At 65.2% G+C, this 24,470-nt stretch overlaps 1 protein-coding gene across 1 annotated transcript in view; it reads left to right on the forward strand.

Annotated features, from left to right (window-relative positions):
* Nucleotides 1–720: 720 nt before the first annotated feature.
* The window catches only part of ZFPM1 (zinc finger protein, FOG family member 1), a 58,213-nt gene continuing 34,463 nt past the window's right edge, over nt 721–24,470 (forward strand). Inside the window, exons 1-2 of the mRNA XM_081275888.1 lie at nt 721–1,126; nt 22,647–22,778. Coding sequence (XP_081132014.1) covers nt 1,087–1,126; nt 22,647–22,778 — 172 coding nt within the window. The 5' untranslated portion in view covers nt 721–1,086. The remainder of the gene's footprint in view (nt 1,127–22,646; nt 22,779–24,470) is intronic.

Raw genomic sequence — 24,470 nt, forward strand, 5'->3', positions numbered from 1 at the left:
AGGGACAAGAGAGCCTGAGGAAGGAGGCCCAAGGGCAGGGTCAGGGGCTGCTGGCCTCCGGACCCCGCTGTGCTTTCTGGCCAAGTCCAAACCCATGGGGAAAGAGCCCAGGTTCCGGCTCCCTTTAAGGCGAAGACATAAGGGAGTCACTGCTGCCGGGGCCGCTTCCACAGCAGTCTTGGATGGAAGCCCCTCCTGGGCCAGAGCCCCTCCACACCCCATTACCGCCTAGGACAAACGTGGGCGTACAGGCCTCGGGCTTCCGGACCCGCGCTAGCGGTCCCCACTGCGCAGGTGGACTGGGCCTCTGAGCCCAAGACCCGGGGCGGGACCAAGGCCGTGGGACGGGGTTATCCAGCGGAGGGGGCGGGGCGAGGCCCAGCTCTAGAGACCGTCACGTCGGGACTGGTTTGGGGGCGGAGCTGGCGCCCAGGGACGGAATAGGTCGCCCAGTTCGAGCGTGGTCTCTAGTCTTAGAGACCTAAGGGGAGTGGAAAGGTTAGAGATCTACCGAGGGCGGGGAAGGCACCTCGGGGCGGACCGACCAGGAGGGGCGGGACCACGGCGACTGGGGCGGGGCCAGCGTGGGGAAAGACGGGCCAGGAGGGGGCGGGGTCAGCGCGGGGAAGAACGGCCGGGAGGGGCGGGGCTGAGGAGCTGGGGGCGGGGCGGGGCGGGGCGAGAGGCCAGCGGCCGGCGACGCGCAGGCCCCGCCCCGGACCAGCCCGCCCTCCCGCAGCGCCCTCACGGTGGCGGCGGGTTCGCTGCTCGCTGCCCGCAGGTTCCATTGAGAAAAGCCGGGCGGCGGCGGCGGGGTCCGCGCGGGAGCGGAGGAGCCGGCACCAGCCCGCCGCCCGCCCGCCGGGCAGTCCGCGCGCCCGAGCGCAGGGCCGTGGCCTCCGGCCTCCGTGGCGGCGCCAGCGGCTCCCGGCCGGGCGCGGCGGGCTGGGGACACGAGCCGGGGCGGCCGTGGAGCCCAGGAGCCGGGGGCATGAGCGGCCCCGCGGCCCCGCCGCGCCCCCGCCGCCCGCCGCCGCCCGCCAGGGGCTAGAGGCGGCCGCCGCGAGGGCGCGCGGCGCCGGAGACATGTCCAGGAGGAAACAGAGCAACCCCCGGCAGATCAAGCGTAAGTCAAACTTTGCTCGCCGTCCCCCTCCGCCCGCAGACCCCAGCCAGCACTCCGCCGCCGAGCGCCACCCCCGCGCGGCCGCCCATCCCTGCTCTGCCCGCGAGCGCCGGCGACCTTCACCCCGCGCCGCGCCCCCCGCGCTGTGTGCCAAGCGCGCCGTAATCTAATCTCCACTGGCGGGCCGGGCCCCCGCGTCTGGACTCGGGCACCGGGGGTCCGGCCCCGGAGGGGGTGACCGCCCAAAGGATCCGGAGGAGGGTGGTTGGGGGCGCGGCCCGGACACCGCGCGGCCTGCCCCTCCCCCGCATCTCCGAGATGGTGCGGCGATAGGGCGGCCCCGATCTGGGCTCAGATAAAGTTTAAAATATTCCATTCTGCAAGTCCCATCCTGATAAGATCGCTCTGTCGGGACGGGCTGAAATTGTGATCTTATCTCTCGCGCTTGACTCTCCCAGGCTTTGTATCTAGAGGGAGAAAGAGAGACCGGGGAGCGAGAGGGGGCACCTGGGGCTGCGAGGAACGGTGTGAAGAGGTGGCGGGGACCAGGCGGCGCCTCCCGCGAGTGCTGGCCGCAGAGCCGCATGGCTGGGGGAGGGGGGTGTGCAGCTGTCGCAGCAGCCCCAGCGCTCTGCCCCAGCTGCCAGACCCCCACCCCCGCCTGGCGATGGGGGTTTGAACCCGAGCCCTGCCTGCCTGGGGACACCTCCAGGAGGTCTGCCCCTACAAGTGTCGCTGCCCAGGCAGCAAACAGTGTCCTGGTATGCCTGCACCCATGGGGGCTGCCCTGAGTCAATGAAGGAGCTCTGGGGACTCGGGCCGCTGGCGTAGCCCCTGCACTTGTCCAAGTTTCTCTCGGGTGCGGCCTATGGGCAGTTCCCCGCCCGGCCGAGGGGCCACTGCACGTCCGCTTTACCCATGGCCACACGATAACATGTCTTGCGCTCTCTGGACCACTGGGCTGCCGCGACCACTTGGCTGCTCCAGGAGCTAGCCAGCGCACAGGAAGCGTCCCTCCCCACCCCACGCCAATAATAACTTCGCGCCTCTGCGGCCAGGGCCCTGGCTCGGCGTGGGGCTTCCTCCCCCAGCGCCTCCCACTGGCCAGACATCAGGTCATCCGGGCCAGCTCGGTGGTGAGAGGAGGGTCCTGTTGGCTGCCCAGCTCCAGGCGCCTGGACACTGCCTTCTCTACCCACAGGACCCAAGTGCCCTAGCCTGTGGGAGTGTCTCCATCCTGAGGTGTCGGAAAGCGGGGGCTCAAGTGGGAATCCGGGTTCCCGTAACCGACTCCCCAAATGCAAACGGGACCTGTTTTCCGAAAGTCGCCTTCTATCATGTCAACTCAGTATTAAGCCACCCACGGTCCCGATGCGCGCTCTTCTCTGGTTTCTTTTTCCCTTCCTCCCCCGTGAGCCCCGGCTCCTTGAGTGCGAGCGCGTGTGAGTGTGCTTGGGCGTGATGAGAACGGCAGATAACTCCGGCAGGGAGATCGCTGGTTAGGAGCCGATCGCCAGCGCAGATAAGGCCTCCGGAGCAGAGTAGCGCCCGGCCCCGCTGGGTCGGCCAGCCGCGCATGCTGGGGACTGGGGCTGCGCCGGCCAGCCCCCAGGAGCCCCCTGGCGCATCCCAGGACTTGGGCCGGGGAAGGGGCCAGACCTGGGAGGCAGTCCCAGCGACCCTCCCAGCAGCTTGGGGCCCAGGGTGCCTCCTCCCCTGACAGATCTAAGCGCGTTAAGATGCGAACGCTGATTGTCACCAAGCGGCGGCGCCTGCCCGCCCTCTGCCCGCGGCTGTGCGTGCGGCCCTCGCAGCTGCGCGCCCGCTGCCCTGGCCTCACCTGCGGCCCTGCACAGGGTGTGGAGGGGAGGGGGCCGAGCGCTTCGGGCCGCCCCCCCCCCCGCCCGTGCCCCCATCAAAGCCGGGGCGCAGCTGCCCGCGCCTCTGTGCGCCTTTTGTTCTGAGCGGAGATAGATGTGCCGCGTTGATAAGGCGCGCAACCGATGGCGGCCGCGATAGGCGCTTCCATTTATTAACTTCAAACGTGGGAGCGGGGGGGGGGGAGGGCGAGGCAGGAGCGCGGCCTTGGCCGGCCAGATGGCTGCCACGATAGGCCGGGCCGCTGGCGGGGTGAGCAGGGCAGGGCGCAGCTCAGGACCCCCGGCGTCCGGGGCCCGCGGAGCTTTCCTCCCGCCCCGGTCGATGTGAGCTCTGATAAGCGTGGGCCGGTCGGTCCGATGGCGATCGCCAAGAGCGATAAGAGGCCTTATCTAAGGCCACCAGGCCCCGCTGGGTTCGAGGCTACAACAGCGCGGGGGGTGTCGCGGCTGGGGCAGAGGGGGCCCGGGAGGCTCTACGGGGTGGGGGGAGCCGGGGTCAGCGCGGTCCATCTGGAGAGCTTTTCCCCAAACAGGCTTAATTGCCAAGAAGTTGATCCTCCCCCTGCGGCGGTGGTACAGTCCATCAAAATGAAAGAAAACTGACTTTGTACAGGCCAGAGCTGAGAGAGAGGACACCCCGCCCCTAATTCCTATTAGATGGTGCTGCGGGCCAGAGGGTTTGTCACCTGCAGAAGAGGGTGGTTTCCCCTGAATCATGTCGGGTTGTTGGTTCCTGGCAAGTATCAGGTGTGATGTGCAGGAGTTTTCTTAAAGAACAACTCAAGGTGGTTTCCATGGGCCAGCTGTTTGGGGAGGAGCCCAGTTTGTGCCACTTGCTGCCTTTTCCACAGGGAAAGGTCTGTCCCCATCTGCCTTGACTGACAAGTATCTATTGAGTGCTTGCTGTGTGCAGGCACTGGGCCTCTGGTGGGGGCTGAGTAAATGAGCCAGGGGCCTGAGGAGGGGTTTGGGGATGCTTTGCAGAAGGGGAAGGGGAGACCAGCCCTGGGGCCCTTCCAGAGATGAGGCTGACCTCAGTTTCCAGCTCTGGAAAGGGAGCACATTCCCTGCTCTCCTGTGGTGTGGAGGGCTGAGGGCTATGCCTGTGTGGGTGGGGCGGAGGCTGGGGTGGTAGAGCCTAAGACTGGCTTGAGTGCTCCTCCCTGGAAAACTCAGACAGCAGTAAGCCCCCAGGTCAGGCCAGAGACCCTGAGGGGCCCTATTCAGTGGGGAGACTGTGGACCCCGGATACCAAGTGGACTGAAGATGCAGGAGTTACTCTCCGCCCCAGCCCTCTGCCACCCCACTGCAGGGGAGGTGTTTTCACACATTAGCAGTTTGATTAAACAAATCCTTGGGTGACTAATTCACCCCAGCTTCAAAGGCACCTGCTGCTCTCTGCTCCCTAAGCATTAACACCCGCCCGCCCACCCGTGGGGCCAGCAGTGCTGGGAGGGTGCTAGCGAGGTTTCTCGCCTTCACTGCAGATTCCTTCTGGAGAAACGCTGTAACCAGGTCTGCTATCCAAGGGTCAGCAAGTGTAAGTCCTGCCCTCAGCTGGCCTTGCCCCATCGTCCCCAGCCCTGGTCACCACCCTGAGGGGGTAGCACCCTGCAGTGCACCTGGCAGTGGAGGTCAGGTTGTCCCACGTCCTGAGAGCACACAGCCAGTGCCTGGTAGCAGAGGAGCTGGAGGTGGGGAGGGACTCTGCTGCCCATGCCCTGCTCCTGGACACCAGGGATCTAGTGGACCCTGGAGCCCACATGGCCATCCTCTGACACTTGTGAAAGCCTGGCCAGGGCTCCTGGCCATTGGCCGTCCTGCATTCCTGGGCCTGGGGAGGACAGGCAGCTCACCTTGTCATTTGAGAGTGATGACAGGGATGGTGTCGGCTGCCACACAGGGCACTTGCTCCCACAGAAGGTCCTGGCCCACCTCCACCGTGCAGGGAAACTGCACAGAGAAACCAAGTCTCTCACCCAAGAAGACCAGCCAGAGCTGATGCAGGCAGCCTGGCCCCGCCCGGCCACCAGACCTGAATGGCATGCTGCTTCCTCACCACTTCCAGCAACCCCGCCTCGGCCTCCACGTCTGTGAGTGGGCTTGCAGGAGGAGCAGAGGACCTTGGGGTCTTTCCAACCCTGTCCTCTCAAATCCCGCTGCCCACAGGGCAGCCCCTGGGGAGGCCTCACCCAGCCCTAACCAGGGCCTGAGTCCGGGACCCAATCCCTCTGGCCCAGGGCCCCTCCCTGGAGGTCACCAGGACCCAGCATGGCACCAAGCACGCCGGGATTTAAGTGGGTCAGTTGGGGAAGAAAGGAGGAGGGATGCAATGCCATTAATTGTGCCCCTTATCTCCTGTTTCTATGCCAACCAGACGTTCCCGGGGCTTGACGGCCCGTGAATAATACTCCCGCTGGCCTATCTGCCATCGACAGCCTCCTCCTAGAGGCAGCTGTTGCCTCCCGATTGGTATCGCCAACCTGTGGGCCTGGGCCTGGGCCTGCCTAGAGGCCATCCTGGAGAACTCGGGCCCTGGGTGGACTGCTGCCTGCCTGCCCACCATAGCCCTGGTCTCCGGGAGGTTTCGAGGCTCCTGTCCCCATTTCACAGAAAGGGAGACTGAGGCTACAGCTTCATGATGCCTCCAGAGCTCACCGGCTCTCCCCCTCAGGAGGACTGGCCTTGTCCCCAGGGCCTGGGAGCTGGGACAGCACCTGCAGGAGGAGTCCCCTGCTGCATGACCTTGGCACCCCCACCCGCTGGTCACCTGTCCTTGGCTGTTTTATTAGGAGACAGGTGAAGGTGGGGTAGGAGCTCAGCTCACACACAGGCCTGTGGACAGGGAGCCAGCTCAGCAGGGCCAGGGTCGGGCTCCTCCCTGCTCATGTTGTGCATGGGGTGCCCCAGCCCAGATGCCTGCTGACGCCCTGTGCCTGCCTGCCCAGGCAGCCTGGCTCGAACCCTTGCTACCCCCTCGGTCCCGTGAGCTCCCTGAGGGCAGGGATGGCACTGGCCCGCCCCACACTGCAGGCCTGCTGGGACCAGAGAGTTGGCACGAAATGTGCAGATGTGGGCCCCTGACTGGCCCTGGGCTCATGGGCAAGGCCTGTCACCTGAGCCTCAGCTCTCCATCTGCAAAAGGGCATCAACAACAGCACCCATCCTGTGCACTGCTCCCATCCCCCCTCCTCCTCCTCCCACTGCTCCTCCTCCTGCTCTCCCTCCTCCACTCTTCCCACTGCTCCTCCTGCTCTCCCTCCTCCTCCTCCTCCCACTGCTCCTCCTCCTGCTCTCCCTCCTCCTCCTCCTCCCACTGCTCCTCCTGCTCTCCCTCCTCCTCCTCCTCCCACTGCTCCTCCTCCTGCTCTCCCTCCTCCTCCTCCCATTGCTCCTCCTCCTGCTCTCCCTCCTCCACTCTTCCCACTGCTCCTCCTGCTCTCCCTCCTCCTCCTCCTCCCACTGCTCCTCCTCCTGCTCTCCCTCCTCCTCCTCCTCCCACTGCTCCTCCTCCTGCTCTCCCTCCTCCTCCTCCTCCCACTGCTCCTCCTCCTGCTCTCCCTCCTCCTCCTCCTCCCACTGCTCCTCCTCCTGCTCTCCCTCCTCCACTCTTCCCACTGCTCCTCCTCCTGCTCTCCCTCCTCCTCCTCCCACTGCTCCTCCTCCTGCTTTCCCTCCTCCCCCTCCTCCCACTGCTCCTCCTCCTGCTCTCCCTCCTCCTCCTCCCACTGCTCCTCCTCCTGCTCTCCCTCCTCCCCCTCCTCCCACTGCTCCTCCTCCTGCTCTCCCTCCTCCCCCTCCTCCCACTGCTCCTCCTCCTGCTCTCCCTCCTCCTCCTCCTCCCACTGCTCCTCCTCCTGCTCTCCCTCCTCCTCCTCCCACTGCTCCTCCTCCTGCTCTCCCTCCTCCTCCTCCTCCCACTGCTCCTCCTGCTCTTCCTCCTCCTCCTCCTCCCACTGCTCCTCCTCCTGCTCTCCCTCCTCCACTCTTCCCACTGCTCCTCCTCCTGCTCTCCCTCCTCCCCCTCCTCCCACTTCTCCTCCTCCTGCTCTCCCTCATCCTCCTCCCACTGCTCCTCCCCCTGCTCTCCCTCCTCCTCCTCCCACTGCTCCTCCTCCTGCTCTCCCTCCTCCCCCTCCTCCCACTGCTCCTCCTCCTGCTCTCCCTCCTCCCCCTCCTCCCACTGCTCCTCCTCCTGCTCTCCCTCCTCCTCCTCCTCCCACTGCTCCTCCTCCTGCTCTCCCTCCTCCTCCTCCTCCCACTGCTCCTCCTCCTGCTCTCCCTCATCCTCCTCCTCCTCCCACTGCTCCTCCTCCTGCTCTCCCTCCTCCTCCCACTGCTCCTCCTGCTCTCCCTCCTCCTCCTCCTCCCACTGCTCCTCCTCCTGCTCTCCCTCCTCCTCCTCCTCCCACTGCTCCTCCTCCTGCTCTCCCTCCTCCTCCTCCTCCCACTGCTCCTCCTCCTGCTCTCCCTCCTCCTCCTCCTCCCACTGCTCCTCCTCTTGCTCTCCCTCCTCCTCCTCCTCCCACTGCTCCTCCTCCTGCTCTCCCTCCTCTCCTCCCACTGCTCCTCCTCATGCTCTCCCTCCTCCCCCTCCTCCCACTCCTCCTCCTCCTGCTCTCCCTCCTCCTCCTCCTCCCACTGCTCCTCCTCTTGCTCTCCCTCCTCCACTCTTCCCACTCCTCCTCCTCCTGCTTTCCCTCCTCCTGCTCTCCCTCCTCCTCCTCCCACTGCTTCTCCTCCTGCTCTCCCTCCTCCACTCTTCCCACTGCTCCTCCTCCTGCTCCTCCTCCTCCCAGTACTCCTCCTGCTGCTCCTCCTCCTCCCTTCCCCCTCCTGGTCCTCTTCTCATCCTCTCCCTTCTTCTCTTGCTCCTCCCTGTGTTCCTGGGCCCAGGTGACAGCTGTGTGGTGCCCTCTCTGTGCCCATGTGCTCTGGCCAAGGCACATGCCCCAGTCCAATCTCCCATTCCTCAAATGAGAACCAAGGGGCCCAGAGCCCCGAGGTCAGTGGTGCCCCAGTGCTGAAGGGCCGCGGAGGGGAGCAGAGGCACACTGTGCACCAGGCCCCCTGCAGCCCTGGGTGGTCTGGCTTTGGGTGACCCTGGGGCTGGGCACATGGCCCTGACTCACAGACCCCAGTGTCAGGTGGCTGCTGCCCTTGCTCCCAGACGTGGCCCTCCCACCCAGGCTCTCTCCCCTGCTCAAGCAGGGCTGGTATACAGTGGTGCCTGGTGAGCGCTGAGAGCTGACCTGGGAGGAGACGGGTATACAGTGGTGCCTGGCGAGCGCTGAGAGCTGACCGGGGAGGAGACGGTGCTGTCCTCTCCAGCCCGGGACTGAGGAGCGGGGAGCTGGCGGTGGCGAGGGAGGGGCCTTGCTGCAGCCCCATCTCGACCCTCCCGGCCACTCCCCCAGCGCAGCCTTGCCCTACCCAGGCCCGGGTTGCACCCTGAGGGCTCCAGAGGTAGAGGCCATCAAGGCAGGGCCCTCCCGGGACAGGAGCCCAGCCTGGAGTCTGGCCGGGAGTCCAGCGGCCTTGCTGTGACCGTGGCCCAGCCCCGCCCGCTGGTGCGCAGCAGGAGCTCCCCCGGAGCACCTCCCACTGTGTGTGCGGGCACCTGAGGCCCCGGAGCAGCCTATAGGTCACGCTGCTGCTGGGGGCTGCTGGCTGCCCTCCCGTCCTGCATGAGCCTGAGGGCCAGCTGTGTCCCCAGGGCTTCCCAGCCTTGCCCTTCAGGTGCTGCTGTCGGAGGCAAGACGGCCCCCACCTGGGCCACGGCCTGGCTGCCTGGCCCTGCCCGTGGTCCTTCCCTGCCTGGTAGCTTGTCATCGATGGCCAGCTTCACAGGTGAGAAAGCCAAGGCCCCACTCGTTCACTGATGCAGGAGCTCTCCGGCTCCTCCCTCCTCCCTCCTCAGCACTGTGTTAGGAGACGCAGGCTGGCCAGCGGGAGGGTGGCGCTGACCTTGGGCAGGGCTGGTGGGGTAGAGGCGCAGCCCCTGCCTGCCCCCAGGCACTCCCCTGACCTCTCCGAGCCTCAGCTTCCCCACCTGCAACATGGGGCGGTTGTGCAGCCTCTGAGCTGGGTGAGGTCAAAGTTGGCCCTGGAACCCGGGTCCCTTGGCTTCTTGCCCCAGGGCTGGAGTGGGAGCAGGACCCCGGCTGGCATCAGCCCAGGGTGCCAGTGCTGGTGGGCTCACTCGTGTTCGCCATCCCTCCTGGGACTCTTCAGACACCTGCTTAAACTCGGGGTCTTAACCCATTCTGCATCCAAGGAAATGGGTCAGAGAGGGTGGTGGCTGCCTGAGAGGCACACAGCAGAGTCAACCGGAGGGGGGTGGGGGTGGTCTCCATGAGCCCTATCCCTGCTCCTAGGCTGGGGGCCTGTGTCCCCCAAACCAGGGGCAGGGTGCTGCTCCTGAGAAGCAACCACAGTGGGGGTTCCCTGTGAGCAGCCACTGCTGGGGACAGGCCCACCCTAGGTTTGCAGCTGTCCCACTCTGTGCCTATGGGGAGTTGACCTCAGAGTCTCCTTCTCTGCAAAATGGGCCTTTCTCGGGGACTCAGGATGGGCTCTGAGGGTGCCTGGTCCTCGTGCCAGGAGCTCCTGAGTCTCAGGTGCCCCCTCTCAGTGGGTCGTGGTTGGAGAGGACGGCGGAGGCCCCACGGCAGGCATGGCCAGACAGAGCAGGGGTGGGTCTGTGTTGTTCAGTGCAACTCAGTGAAGGGACACAGGGGCCACCTTTCTCCCCCCGACTGCTGACCACCCCTTAGCATCTCTGCACCTTCCCGGTCTCCTGGGCTTGCTTCTTGCCGGTTCCTCCTGACGTCTGACCTCCAGCCCTCTGTCCTGGGTGCTGAGACCCATCCCAGCCCCTCGCCTCCTTGGTACTTTCACACGCAGTCTGTGCCCCAGAGCCAGACACTGGGAGCGGGCGGGGAGGGGCCCAGGCCAGGTGGCCTCGCTCCCCCTACAGAAGCTCCTCCTCTGGGGACAGGGACAGAGCCTGGGAGGACTCCACCCCGGCAAGGGTGCTCCTGGCCTCCGTGTGACGGGGGAAGCCAGCGCCCCAGGCCCAGCCCGTGCCCACGCCGTGCCCAGCACTGCACAGACTGACCTCGTGCCCCCTGCAGTCCTGAGGGAGGTCCCGGGAGGAAGTGAGGCCAGGGAGTGTAAAGGTCAGGCTGGCACCTACCTTGGGGACAGGAGACGGCCACTGCAGGGAGGTTCTCCTGGGGAGAGCTGTCCCCGGGCCACGCTGGGCCTGGCGGTGCCCACCTTCACGCTCAGGACACGGAGGCCTTCCCGGGGCTCCCTGCAGTGCCTCCCGGAACGTGACCTTGGCGGGTTCCCTCCTCCCTGGGCAGAGGCCGCAGCAGGAGTCCAGAGCTGCAGCTCCACCAGGCACCCGTGGGCCAGCCCTGCTGGGCAGCACCGTGGCCCTGGCCGGCTGGTGTCCTGGGGTGAGACCCTGGGTTAAGCCCAGGGTGTGGCCACAAGTGGGTCTGGGGCTCCCTCTCCCGTGGTACAGGTGGCCACTCACGGGCCAGGTGGGTAGCCCCCAACATTTGCGAGGTGCCCCGTGCGCACTCCCAGGGCCCAGGGCTGGGGTTCCTGAGTCCGGTGGGGAGCTGTGGGGCCATGCCCCAGGACGCCCTGCCCGTCAGGTCACTGTTGATGGTTCCCGAGGCTGGGCCTGCTAAGCCACTGGGGAACAGGGCCTGCCTTCAGGGCCAGGGGTGAGTGTCTACTCCCCTCTCCATCACTGCTCTCGCGCAGCCTGCCTCCTCCCAGCCACGGATCCCGAGGGGCTTCCGCCTCAGTTTCCCCTTCTGAGCCATAGGCCCTCACCCAGCGCCACCCAATACAGGCAGCGTCCCAGGGTAATGGCCGGCCTGCACTGTGCCGGCTCCATGGCCGTCCCCCTCCCACTGCTGCTGAAGTCTGGTCCCCGCACAGTCTCCCCGTCAGGGCCTCTGGCGGGCGCAGGTTTCAGCTCCTGTGATAACTCGGAAAGTTGAACTGGCCCATTACTGCCGCGATGGTTGGCCAGATACGGCCTCGATAATGGAGGAGATAGGCTCCGCGGCCAGCGCCCCGCCTCCGTCCATTAGCATTCCCCACCAGGATCGGCCTATCTCCTCCATTTCCACTCCTCCCGCAGATAAGAATGGAAATTCTGACTTCATAGCTCACTGATTAAAGTGTCTGGATTTCTTGATAATACATAGATAAATTATGTTTTTGAAAAAGAAGGTAGGGAGAAGGGGGAGGACGGAGCCCCGGAGGGGAGCCCTTGGCCGTCGCTCCTGGCCAGGCGGGCAGCCACCAGTGTCCGGCTGCACAGGCAGGCTCTGAACAGAGACTGCCCGGGGAGCTGGCCCCTGGCAGGCCAGGCTGGGGTGGCTGAAGCAGGGCTCTGCTCAGGAGAGCGCACCGAGCCTCTACCCCCTGGACTTGCCTCTGCCCCAGGCGGCAGGGTCAGCGGGCTGATGCAGCCTCCAAGCCTCCTGCAGCCTGGTGGTGGGCAGATGGGGTTGGAGCCCAGTGCCCGGGCTGTGTCCTCAGGGCAGTCGGGGTGCCCAGTCCTCATCTGTCCAGTGGGTACCGTTTGTCAAGGTGTACTGCGCAGGCAGGGGTTCCACCTGCCCGGTCCCTGGACGTGGCCGGTATACAGGAGGTGCTCACTCCATGCCAAGGCCCCACAGCAGAGCCCCAGCTGCATTGGGGGCAGAATCTGAACTCTGGCTGCTCCGTCTACGTCACCCCCTTCCCATGTGGAAGCCCGGGGCTCAGGGCTGTCCCCACCACTCCAGCCATCAGGCCTGGGCGGCTGGCCCGCTGCCGTTGGTGACTGTCGGGCCCAGATGGGCTCAGGTAGCGCGTGCGTCTGTCTGGATGAAGCCCGTCTCCTTCAGCTGATCCGAGATCCTGCGCTGATGTGTGATACGGCGATTAGGGCGGCGTGTGGCTAATCCTCTCGCTGAGGGACAGGCGAGGCGCCCACCACGTGGGAGGAGAAGCAGAGGCCCAGTGGGGACAGCCTCTCCCTGGGGTGGTGGCCAGGCTGAGCCCAGCCCTGCTCCACAAGGCCCTCCTGAGGCCACTGGGGCTCCCAGTTGGCCTCTGGGTCCATTTTTCAGTGACTCTTGAAAAGTGAGATTCTCTGGGGTCCCAGGGGCAGGAAGCATGGACAGGGTCCCCAACGTCTCTCCATGTCTCTGGGACTCCCCAGTTATGACCCTGATGGTTGCCATTATTAATAGCTCCCTTTATTGAGTCCTGGCTGCATGCAAGGCCTGGGCTTGACCCGTCTTGTGGAATAAGGGCCTCCCTATAGCCCTGGGAAGAGTAATTATAACCTCGTTTCTCCTCTGATGACTCAAGGCTCAGACAGGCTGAGTAACTGACCCAAGGTCACACAGTATTAGAGGAAACAAGAAGGACTCTTAGAGGCTTGGTCCAGATCTGGGTCTCCATCTGGCTGGAGGTTCTGAGCTGTTTACAGCCTTGGGTCCCTCTCCTAGTGGGCCTGCCACCTCCATTTCAAGGAAAAAGGCCCAGGCACAGAGAAGGAAAGTGACCGCTGGGGCCCACAGCCCTGTCCCAGGAACAGTGGAAGCTGTGGCTAAGACTGGTCTGTCTCTACTCTTGCGTATTTCTTGGGGCTCCTTTGATGAGGAAGTTTGTTTCTGTCCTCTGGATTTTTCTCTATATCCACATTCTAAGAAAGTCAGCTATCTCAGGAAGACGAGGTGTCTCTGGGGTAAGGGATAATTGTGGGGTGCGGCTGCCAGAGCTCAAATCCCACCTCTGGGCAAGTGACTTAACACACCCCTGGCCTGGTCCCCTCGCCTGCGCCATGGCCACACGCACAGTCCCCGCATGCTCAGCTTTGAGAAGCGGACGGAGGAGGTGGAGCTGCCCAGGCCTGCAGGTCCTAGCAGGGTGGTGGGCACCACCTGGGGCATGCGTGGCTGCAAGGGCCCTGCACCTCCTCTCTACCCTCCTGCCGCCATTCTTCTGTGGTTTCTGGCAAATGACTTCGTTTGCCGATGGCCTCACTGAGCTTGCAGAGGCCCAGAGCCTTCTCCTGTCCATGGTGACCCCTTGTCCACTGCTTGGATGCCCCTGGTCACCAGTGTCTCCAGATAGAGGTTACAAGAATCACGCAGGAAGCCCAGAGCCTCCGGGGTGCTTGGGAGGGAGCCTGGGGCCCAGCCTGCCTGTCACCCCTGTTCTCCAGCACCTCGCTGTTCTGAGCCTCATTGTCCATGTCTATAAAGCAGGGCTGAGGATGCTAAAGTCTGCCTGCAGGCCCTGGGCCCAGACACCTGCTGGGCTCCGGCCATCTCCTGAGTGCCCCCACCAGCCCACCCGTTTGAGAAGGGGGTTCCCCTTTCCAGACAACTCGACATGTGGCCAGAGAGGCATGCTTACACCCAGTCACCTGCCCTTGCTGTGTGACCTTGGGCAAGCAACTTCACTCTCTGAGCCTCTCTGCTCTCATCTAGAAGGTGGGCAGTGCCCGTGGGTGCTCGCCAGCAGGCCAGATAGAGCATGGCACAGCTGCTGCTGCTCCTGGTGGCCTTAAGACCCTGCCCCTCCCGCTGCCTTGGGACCCTCCCTCTCCCAGACAGCTCTGGGCAGGCCCTGGGTGCCCGTTCTGGCTGGGGCCTAAGAGAAGAGGCCCCCACCCGATTCCCTGGCTCTGGGGGTGGGGTGGGGTTCCACCCTGCCCGGCCCCCAACAAGAAAGAGAGAAAAGGGAACCGATGGAAAGTGCGATAGGCGGCGCGCCGAGCGCTATCGCGTTATCCATCTGCTGCGCGAGGCCGCCTCCCCTTATCTCGCCACCAAAATGCCAGGAACAAAGCGAGGCGCTCGCACCCGCGCCAGGCGACGGCACAGCCCGAAGGGAGGTGCACGTGGCGCCGCGCCCCTGCTTTGGGAAGGAAGCCCTGAGCCGGGCAGCTGGAGATAGCGAGTGGCCGCAGAAAGCCCTGCCCCGGGGAAGAGCGAGCCTTGGAACAGGGCCCAGTCCCTGCGACCCAGGGAGCATCTCCCTCCACTCATCCCTAGGGCAGCGAGGAGCCTGCACAGGAACATCGCTCCCCACGCAGCCTGACACCTGGGGAAGGTCACTCAAAACCCCCCACTTCCAGGACACACCCCAGCGCAGCAGCCTCAGGCTGGCAGCGGCCGCGCCAGAGTCCCAGGGGCCTGCTCCAGCCAGACAGCGGCAGCCGGGAGCCCCGCCCCCACCGAAGCCCCGCCCCTCAGGCAGACCCCTGGCCCTCAGGGTCCTTCTCACCCACCCTCTAGCAGCCAGTAGAAATGGGGCATGCAAATGAGTAGGAGCAAGGCCCAGGGATTGGCTGAGCTGCTGTGGAGTGGGCCCTCCAGGGAGAGGGTGGGGCCTCCCCTAAAGTGCAGGACACTGTGTCACCCTAGGCCCTGCCACTGGTGGGAATTCCCCCCGGGCTCAGCTTTTTCCAGGCCTCAGTGCCAGGGCTGGCCTTTTGCCTGGCACAGTGTCAGAGTCCAGACCCTCACACCTGAATCAGGGGGACCAGGACACGGAGGACCCAAGATCTGACCGCTGTCAGAGGGGACACTGAGCTCCTAGAATGGGTCGGGAGGACCCCAGCCAGCCCCCTTGGCCCACCCTGGCCTCCAGGCTCCCTACAGGCCCTGGGCATGCTGTTCCCTGACCCCAGCCCTCCAACTGTGACTCACGCACAACCTTGCTTGGCCCAAGGTCGGGACATGGGGATGGGGTGTCCGTCCTCCAAGCCTCTGTTATGCATCTGTAAATGGGAAGGGATCTATTCTGCCCCCAGGATGGTTTCTGAGCACTTGCCCCCGGTGGCCGTGGTCTCCCCACTCACACCTGGGGTGAGCCAGCAGGTTCTCCTGGGTCTTCCCGAGTTCCCATTTCCAGAGACTTGTGAGGAGAGCATGGCTGTGGAGACTTTAGGGGACTCTGCATCTAAATCCACTTTGCCCTCCTTGGTGGCTTCTTTGTAGAAGGTGACCCACAATCCTGGCCAGAGACCCCATCAGGGACTCCTGTGACCTCCGGGATCCCGGCCTGGTGGGGAGGAGAATCCCTATCCCCTAATTCCATGAAGGGCTGTGGTGTGGACCATGGAGTCCCCATTGCTGGTGCTGATAGCATGGAGGCCAGGAGTGGGGGCAGGGCGTCCTCAAAGAGGGGCTGCAGGGGAGGAGATGAGCTTGGAACGTGTGAGTGTGCCCCAATGACCAGCACAGGCCACTGGGCCTCACAGGTCGGTAAAGTAGGTGGAGGGGGCAGCTGGGAGGGCCCTAGGCACGGTGGGAGCAGCAGGCTGGGGCCACCCCTCGTGGGCCAGAGGGCCTGTCACGCCGCAGCTGCCCTGTGCTGGGCAGCCTTCTGCCTCCATCCATCTGACCAGTGGCCGTCACGACGGCTCCATTAGTCAGGCCTCAGCCTTGTCACCGGGCCCTGACGGCCCATCTGGAGAGGACCGCACTGCGGCCGCTGGATCCGTTCCTCCTCTCTTGCTCCCAGGATGCTTCGAACTCATGCCCTGCGTGGCCTCGGCCGCCCCTGCCTGGCACGTGGCCGGACTGTCCACAGCTGGTCAGGGCCACACTTACCCAAGTGCGTCAACAGCCCTGGGCTGCAGCTCCCACGCGGCCCCACACGGCCCGCCCCGCCCCCAGCATCCGTAATCCGTCCTCCAGAATGAAACAATCTCGTGTAATCTATCAGCGGCTATCAGGCCCATCGCAGGCCGGGAGTGGCCGGGCCCAGAGATGGCGCCAACCCTCAGCGTTGATAAAGTTTCCGAGTTCAGCCGTGATGAATGTTGAGTGAGCGCAGGCCGCGCCGAGGGGATGCGGACTTGGCAGCCGCAGCAGCTCAGCTGAAACCAAGCTCCCAGGCAGGGGCTGGGCCTTCTCAGGCCGCTGCGCCCTCCTCCCCAGCCGCCTTCCTCGGTGCAGCCCCACCCAGCTCCTGCCCTGGGGACTGAGCGAGGGCCCAGCCTGATGGCCCTGGCCTGAGAGAGGGGCAGGCTCGGGGCAGAGGGAGGACCCTGGAGGAGATGCGTTCTGCTGGGAGAATAGGCCCAGCCCAGCCTCCCCACCCTGGCCTCCCCACCCCGGCCTCCCCACCCCATGCCACTCTTCCAACCTCAGGGCCTTCCCTGACAGCGCTGTCTGCCTAGACACCCTTCCTGGGCTCTTCTCAGCCACAGCTTGAATGCCACCTCCTCCAGGAAGCCCTCATGCCACCTGCTCTTCATCCTGCACACAGTGCTGCCCGAGTGGTGCTGAGGTCCATGTCCCCCATTCCTCGTCTGGGCTGGACCTGTCCCCTCACCTCAGCCTGCTGCCGTTGTGAATGGCCGGGCCGAGGCCTTCCTGAGCTCCTCAGACCTCACTGTGCCCTCTTCATGGCGACTCTGCAGGGTGGTGACTGGTGCCCGTTTCCCGATGTGTGAGCCCTGGGCCCTGGCGGGCGTCTGATGGGCAGGGTGGGGTGAGCTTCCCACTCTGCTCGCTGAGAGGCCTCTCTGCCTCTGTTTCCCTGTCTGCAAAGTAGGGTGCCCCTAGGTGAGCTGCATGAGAGCCAGAACCTGCCTTGGTTAGGATGTCCACTCCACTCCAAGAGCCGGAGAGGCCCCCAGAGGACAGGGCCAGCCAGAAACCCTGAGTGGCCATGTCCCAGGGCAAGTTAAACCCACTGACTTCCTCCTTTAGATCCCAGCTCATCTCCAAGAAGGGGTTGAAAGTGGGCACGGAGCGGGTGTCCAGAGAGGAAGGCGAGTGCCGGAGCAGCCCGCGCCCCTCGGGTCAGGAGCCCATGGGCGCCACAGGCACAAGGCACCGGCCCTTGGGTCAGTGAAAATCAGCAAAGAAAGGCAGGTGATGTCATACGGACGCACTGGCCAGCTTGGACGTGGGGTGGGGTGTGCTGCTCCGCGCGAGCCTGAGCCTGGGCACCTGTGTCTCACCTGGGCTGCACCTGCTGCCCGCGCACTCCCCAGCTCAGGCCTTTAAAGCCTGCGTCCCGAGGAGAGTGCATCTCATCGACAGGACACGGCGAGTCTCGAAGGCTGAGGTCCGTCCCAGCAGCCCAGCTCAGTAGCATGTGGGTCCTGGAGCTCAGAGCGGGCCTGCTTGGCTCTGTTGAGACCTGCGTCTTGCTGAGGTTGCCCCAGGATTGCCCAGGGACCCTCCAGGCCTGCCGAGGCCCAGGGCCTGCCTCCGGGGCATGTTGTGCTGAGGCCATGCACACTGGGTTGGCCTTTCTGGAGCTCACCCCCAACAGTAGCTGTCCACTGCACAAGGGGGTCCTAACCACCTGAGGGGACAGGCTCCAGGCACTGCCACCCCAGGAGCCTGGAGCACTGAGTTCCAGTCGCAGGGGGCATGGAGTACCCTCTGTGAGGTTCTGGGTGGGGTAGAGAGGGTCAAGCTGATTGGCCGTGTGTCCCCTGCCCAGACTCACTAGGGCGGGGGGGGGGGGAGGCCACCCAGCACGGAGGCGATGGGCCCTAGCTTGCCATGACCCTGGGCCCACCCAGGGATGGTTCTGCGACAGGCTTGGCACTCATCCGTCTGGGCTTACCCAGCACTTCGCTGGGCCCAGGGAGGCCATGCTGAGCTGAGTCCCTAGGGACAGGCCTGGACCGTGGGGACACAGCTGGGCCCTGGGGCGGGTTCTGAGGGAGGACAGCTTTAACCCAGAAGATGGGATGGTGGTGGGAGGGAGGTTGGCCATCATCCTGGGGACACTGGTTTAGGCAGCAGTGACAGATGCCCCACAGGAAGGCTCGGGGTGGGCACTTGCTGAGAGCACCTTCGGGGTATCGGGGTGTGAGCGGGCTCCAGCGCAGGAGCCCAGCCCCTGGGTGTCTGCCGAGCCTCTTCCTGGTGGGCAATGTGGGCCTGCGAGTGCCGGGGACACAGGCCTGGCGGGGGCTGTGCCGAGGGCTTGCCCAGCGCTCCTGAATGTGCCCTGTCCCTGGGATCTTTGAGAGGTCGTGTTTTACGCCCAACTCTCGGGTCTGCTTTTTGACAAGGACTCCTGGGATGGCTGGTCACAGCTGTAAGCCTGGCTGGGTGGTGGCCACCCTAGGCTCCCAACTGTGCAGCCTCTTGGAGGGCAGGACTGTCCTGTCCCCTCTCTGCCCCACCATGGCCTGAGGTGCCCGCTGCCCGGCAGTGGGAAAGTCTGGGTCTGTTGCGATTTTCCTGCTGTTATCAGGCCTTATCTGCCTGCTCTGTGCTGCCTGGAGGCCAGGGTCTCCCTCCTGGCCACGCTGTGCCCTGCCTACCCACCTGCTGCCCGGGGCCGGCAGGCCGAGGAGGCAGGCCTTGTGCCAACTGGTGGGGGGTCTTTTCCGCCACCTCCACTGCCCTCCCCAGGCCGCCTGCCTTCTCGCACCCTCCCCCTCCCCAGCCAGAGGAAGGCAGTCTTGAGAGCCCGGCTCGGCACCTGGTCCTGCCTGGCGAACTGACCCCAGCTCTTGACCACTCCCTGGCCTCACCCAGTCTTCCACTGGGCTTGGGGAGGAATGCCCACTGCTCAGCCTCCTGGTGGGGCCTGCCCCCTGCGGCTGTGCCTCACACAGGGTTTCTGGGGGCAGGAGTGGGCACTGCCGGGTCTCCAGCATGCCAGCGGCTCAGGGAAGGCCCAGTGTGGGAGTGGTGCTCGGGCACTGGGTGACAGGGGTGGCTGAGCACGGCCTGGAGAGGAGGCCACCCCTGCAGCTCTGCCCATGCCCGTGGCTCGTGCTCTGCCACCTCTGTGTCCTGCTGGGTAAGACCAGGGTGAGGGGCCCCTGGATGCACCTTCCAGAGGGGTCTGTGCCCGGCAGCCCACGGGGCCCCAGCAGCCGGCACCATGGCTGGCAGGCGTGCTGCTGAGCCTGCCTTGGTTCTCACACTGCCCCGGCCCACGGTGCCGTTCCCAGGGGACTTGCCCACCCGCGTAGCCAGGAGGGCCTGGGGACTGCCCCGGGAGCCTGGGTCACCCTGTCTGGGCCGCTGCAGCCTGGGGCATCCTCCCCACCAGCGACCGGCTTCAGCACGCCACCCCCAAAGCTGGGAGGAGGCCGCGTCTGGTGGCCAGCGGGGACTGGGAAGGGAGTGGGGACGAGCCCCCGTATGGAGCTGCTCCTTAATTCAGTTCTAAAGCATGAAAACAGGGAGTTGATGAAATCCCGCTATCAGTGCTGAGCCAATATGCAAAGTATCTCACCCCAATCAAATAGCTATTATGTTTCCATTTCCAATCCCGCGTCCGGCTTAATGAGCAGGGGACGGATGGGTGCGCGGGCGTCTGCTCACTGTGATAACCAGGGGCTCTGGGCACCACGGGGGCCACGCCCAGCCACCCAGCTGCTAGTGACCACTGTCATGACCCAAGGATGTCCCCTGGGCAGGTGTGTGGCCTTGGGCCCCAGCCAGGCCATGAGGTCAGCGTCTGCCTTGCTGCCCGTGGCACTCAGGGTAGGGGGTGTGTCCCCAGGCAGCACTGAGGCTGGGAAAGTGGTGGGGACAGGCCTGAAGATGTGCCCCAGGTCCCATCCTCCCCGAGGACCACGAGCAAGCTGGTCACCTTGCCAGGCCTCAGTTTGCTCACCCATGATGTGGTGTGACTCAGCTATCCTCTGGGGGATGGAACTGGGGTGGTGTGACTGCCTCAGGATCCTGCCTTCCCTCCACCCTCCCTGCCACCGCAGGTGTCCCCTGCCACCACTCCTCCGCCACCCTCTCTGGCCCCCCACACGTTGCGCACCTTCCCCTACATCTGTCCACCAAACCCTGTGCCTTGATTTCCCCATCCGAGATGAAGACTGTCGGGTGACCTCGCGGGGCTGCAGGGGCGGGAGGTCACGGGAGGTGCCTGATGACACCACAGGTGCCTCCCCTGCCTCAGGCTTTGCTGGGCCACGGGTGGCAGTGTGTAGCGATAGTGACAGCTGGTGTTCACGGGGCCTTTACCACAGGCACCCTGAGCTACACGGAACAGGAGCACGTTCATTCTGCAGGGTGCAGCTGGGGTGGCTTCCATTTGTCGCCCAGGAGACCAAAGAGACAGAGAGGTACAGTAATTGGCCAGAGGTCACACAGCAAGGACACAGTAAGCATCTGTCCACCTGCCTGGCCATGGGTTAGCCTGGCCCAGCTATTGGGGTCTCTGAGTAGCGTAAAGGTTGCCAGAGGGACAGGGCCTCTGTGGGAGGCAGCAGTATCCAGCTGTGGTTTGCTGATGCCCTGGCCACCTGACAGCTCTCATGGCCCCGGTGTGTCTGGAAGGACGATGCCAGCTGGGACTCCAGCTCCCGGGAGGCCGAGAGGGCCGGGGGCAGGGTTTGCCACACCACAGCCCACTGGGGGCTCAGTGCAGGGCTGGCGGTCTCTCCCACGCCCGTCTCCTGGGCCTGTGCAGAGCAGTGCCCTTGTTCCCCCAGTGGAGACCCTGCCCAGTCCGCCCCGGGCATCTGAGGCCTGCGTGGCTGGCACTGAGTCGGGCTGCCTTCCTGGGGGCCGAGACAGGGCTGGGGTGCCTGATGCACACCCCCTGCCCCGTGCTCTGGTCCCCGAAGCCCCCTGGTCCCCATTTGCAGAGCAGGCGACAGAGGCCCTGAGGTCCCACGGCTGTGCACAGGAGGGACGCAGCTCTCGAGGGGCCGGGGGCTTCTGCCGGGGCCTGGGCAGCGAGAGCCTTCTGGCCCTCTGAAGGGTGTGTCTGCTCGGGGCTGGCCCTGCTGGCCTCCACTGCAGCACTGATGGAGCGGGGCCACACAGGTCAGGCCCTGCCTCCTGGGCACAGGTGGACCTTCTGGGGTGTGCCCACTGCCCATCCAGGCCTGCCCTGTGGGCACACTGATGGCAGCTCCGAGGAGTCCCTGGAGGCTGAGCCGGTGTGTCCAGAGGTCTCGCCATGCTCTCCCTGAGACCCGCCATGGCTCCCTAAGCCCCAGGATGAGGAGGCTCTCCCCCGTGGCTCTGCGGTCAGCATCATGCCGGGGCTGTCTCGGGGCCCTGCCCCCGGGGCCTGTGGCAGCAGCCCCCTGGCACCCTCTCCGCACCCCTTCCTGCTTGTGCTCCTGTAATTGGCTGCTGTTTCCAGCGAGGCCACCGTGGTTGTCTGTCTGCCACGCCTGGAAGTCCCAGGTAGTGTCCCAGGGTGTGTCCCCTCACTCTAGAACATGGCTGGCCCTTGAGGTCAGCGGGAGGCAGGAAGGTGGAGCCTTGGTCACAGTTGCCCTCCACCTACCATGAGAGTGGAGTCCCAACAGCTGCCCACCCTCCTGCAGACTGCAGGCCTCAGGGTCGGCCTGGAGCATGCCACACTGGCCCCTGGGTCCCAGCCCTTGGAGATCTGTCCCCTGACCTGGACAAGCATCAGGGACCCACGGTGGGCAGCAGTGCTGGACTGTGGCCAGGCGTGGGCCTGGCTGTGTGCCCCTCCATGAGCCCCGTCTTCCGGGAAGGAGGAGCCGTGAGCGAGAGCCCCTCTCGAGGGCAGACCTGGGGAGGCACTGGATCAGGATGAGGGTCAGGAGCCCCGTGCCACAGAGGAGCGGGTCCCGGTGGCCTCCCAGCTGTCCCTCACTGTCTCCAGGGAGGAGCTCAGCCTCCAGGACAGCCCGCCCTCGGGCCAGCCCCACGCCCCGGGCTTCTCCAGCACAGAGCGCGGGTGCTGCCCTGGCCCTGCCCTGGTCCCGCGCCCCTGACCTCTCCTGACTCCTCTCCTTTGGTGGCAGGGGCCTGGCTGTGGTGGGGTCTGTGGCTTCCAGCCACCCTGAGTGAGTGTCTGAGTCAGGAGGCTCCACAGCTCCTCCGTGACCAGGGGATGAGTGGTGTGGGCCAGTGATGGACAGGCTCAGGGATGCACAGGCATCCAGGCCAGGGCCAGGGCCAGGTAGGGTTGGGGCTCGTCCTCGCCGTCACATAGTTGACACCTCCGCCTGATGTCATGGGCTGCACCCCCGCCCCGCTCTCAGGCCCTGTGGTCACTCAGGGTTGAGCACCTGTCCCCTGCCCCCACCCCGGCTAGCCCGGGCCTGTCGGTGGCTGGTCGTTCCCCCGGGTACTGGGCATCTCCTCCGCTGGGCCATGCTGGGCGTGAGTCCCCAGCCTCGGGGGCTCCTGTGAGACAGCAGGACGTAGGGGGTGCTGGACGTAGGAGGGACACTCTGCGGGTGTCCCTCCTAGAGACCACAGATGGGTGTTGGGGCCTTGGGGCCAGAAGTGTGGGTCTGTGGGATGGAGCGCTGGCCCCCAAAGGCCAACCAGAAGAGGCCCCGTCCCTGCAGCTTCTGCTCAGTGGGGCAGGGCCATCGGGTGGGAAGAGGCACAGGAGGGAAGGGACCCTGTCCTGGCCAGAGTGGAGTCCATCTGCCAGTGGAGGTCAGGACAGCAAGGAGGGCCAACCCCAGGCTTGGGAGTTGTTTGGGGCTCGGACAGAGTAGGTGGAACAGGTCTCGGGGACCTCTGACCTCAATGGCGGCTGGCCTCTGCCCAGGGTGATGTGGCCACAACCCGGGCCAACGCTACCCAGGCACGGAGCCCGTGCCTGCACCCAGATGGGCCACTCTCCTCACTGAACCCCCTGGGCTGTGTCCACAGGTTCCCTCGGAGACATGGAGGCCAGAGAGGAGGAGGCCCAGGCCACGGAGAGCAGCCTCACAGAGCAGGAGGCCACAGCACCAGAGCTCCAGGCCGCAGGGGGGTCCAGGCCCCCGAGTCCACCCAGCACAGGTGAGACGCAGTGTTCCACTCCCCAGCCCACCCCGGGGGCAGAGGCCTCCCAAGGAGGGAGGGGCTGGGCAGCCAGGAGAGGACAGACGGACCCACAGTGAGCACGTGGCCTCAAGCCCAGCCATTGCGCTGTGGGTGGGGAGTCTGAGGCCAGAAGGAGATGGAAGCTCTCAAGGGCTGCTGAGAGACCTTGAGAAAGCCACCCCCTCTCAGCCTCAGTTTACCCCATGACATGGGGACTTGGAGGGCCCTGGGGTCTGCTGAGGGGTGGCTCACTGAGTGCTCTGCTCGGCCTCGGCACAGAGTGGGTGCTCAGTACCCAGCACCTCCTGTTAAGCCCCTACATGCTACCTCCCACTCCACAGAAGGAGGAATGAGACCCAGAGAGGTTAAGTGACTTGTCTCGGGGCCTTAGGACTGGCCAGACGCCCATATTCCAAGTTCTGGATCTGGCTCCTTCTCCTGGCCTCTACCCCAGGCACCTCCAGACGCTCCTTGGGCCCTTCTGCTGGCTGTTCCAGGGCTGGAGTGATGCTCCAGCTGGTGCAGACTTGGAGGGGACCATACCCTCCTGGGAGTGAACCAGCCCGACTCCCAGGAGCCTGCTCAGGGGCAGGGGCAGCAGGAGAAGGGCCACTGAGGTGGAGGCACCAGGAGGGGGCATGTCCCCATGCTCCAGAGAAGGAAGCCGTCCTGGGGACACAGCACCCCCAGGGAGGCCGGGTTCCCTGCAGCCTGAATCACCTCCCTGTCCTCTGACCGGGTGATGTGGCCACCACCCGGGCCACGTGGAGGGTGGGAGGGGTGAATGACCCGAGTGCAGGTGGGTCGGGGCCGGAGAGAGACCCCAGGGTGTGTGGCGCTGCCTGTGCGAGGTGGTCTGCGGGAGCTGGGTGCCGAGGAGGGACAGGAGAGCACAGGTGGACCTTGATCCCTGGCCAGGAGTGGGCCCTTTGCCCTGTGAGCCCCACCTCAGCACTTCTCAGGCCAGGTGTCAGGGTCCCCAGGACAGCTACAGGCCAGAGTCCCCCCACATTAGCCCAGATCACTGCATCCAGCAGGCTGGCCCCAGCCCCACTGGCCAGCAGCCCCTGGGGTCACCAGAGCCACCAAAGTCGTAGCCAGTCAGGCTCGTCACCCTGGGCTCACCCAGACTCCCCTCCCAGGAGAGCTGGCCGAGGGGCCTGGCCCCAGGGCTGTGCACATCACCCCAAGCCCGGGCTGCACATCTGGGAGCCGCAGCACCCGGAGGCTGCCCGGCCTCTGTCACCATCTGCACCACGGGGTGCTGATGGAAGGGCCGGGCAAGACCTGCCAAAGGGCATGTGGCGGGTTGCCGTGGACTTTGCCCAGCCGGCCTTCCGGGAGCCAGGCCCTTTATCTGATTTGGGAGCTGGGGCTGCACAGGGGGCGGGGGCGGGGCCAGGGCAGGAGCTGGAAAACACAGCCAGGGCTGCACCTGGCACCGGCCGGTGATAATGCGGCGATGGGCGCGATAAGGCTGCGCGGAGCCTATGCGCTCAGGCGGGCCTGCGCTCCCTCCCGGTGGCTGGAGCTCAAATGCCAGCCACTTTGATTTATAGCCAAAAATAATAGGACTTTTATACTGCGTGATTGATTTATTTGATGTTAATCACACCCTTATCTCGGGTATTAATAATCTGCCGGGCGTGTGACGTCACCCGGGGGGCT

The sequence above is a fragment of the Spermophilus citellus genome, assembly GCF_964194105.1.
Source record: "Spermophilus citellus genome assembly, chromosome: 18".
Classification (NCBI taxonomy): Eukaryota; Metazoa; Chordata; class Mammalia; order Rodentia; family Sciuridae; genus Spermophilus; species Spermophilus citellus.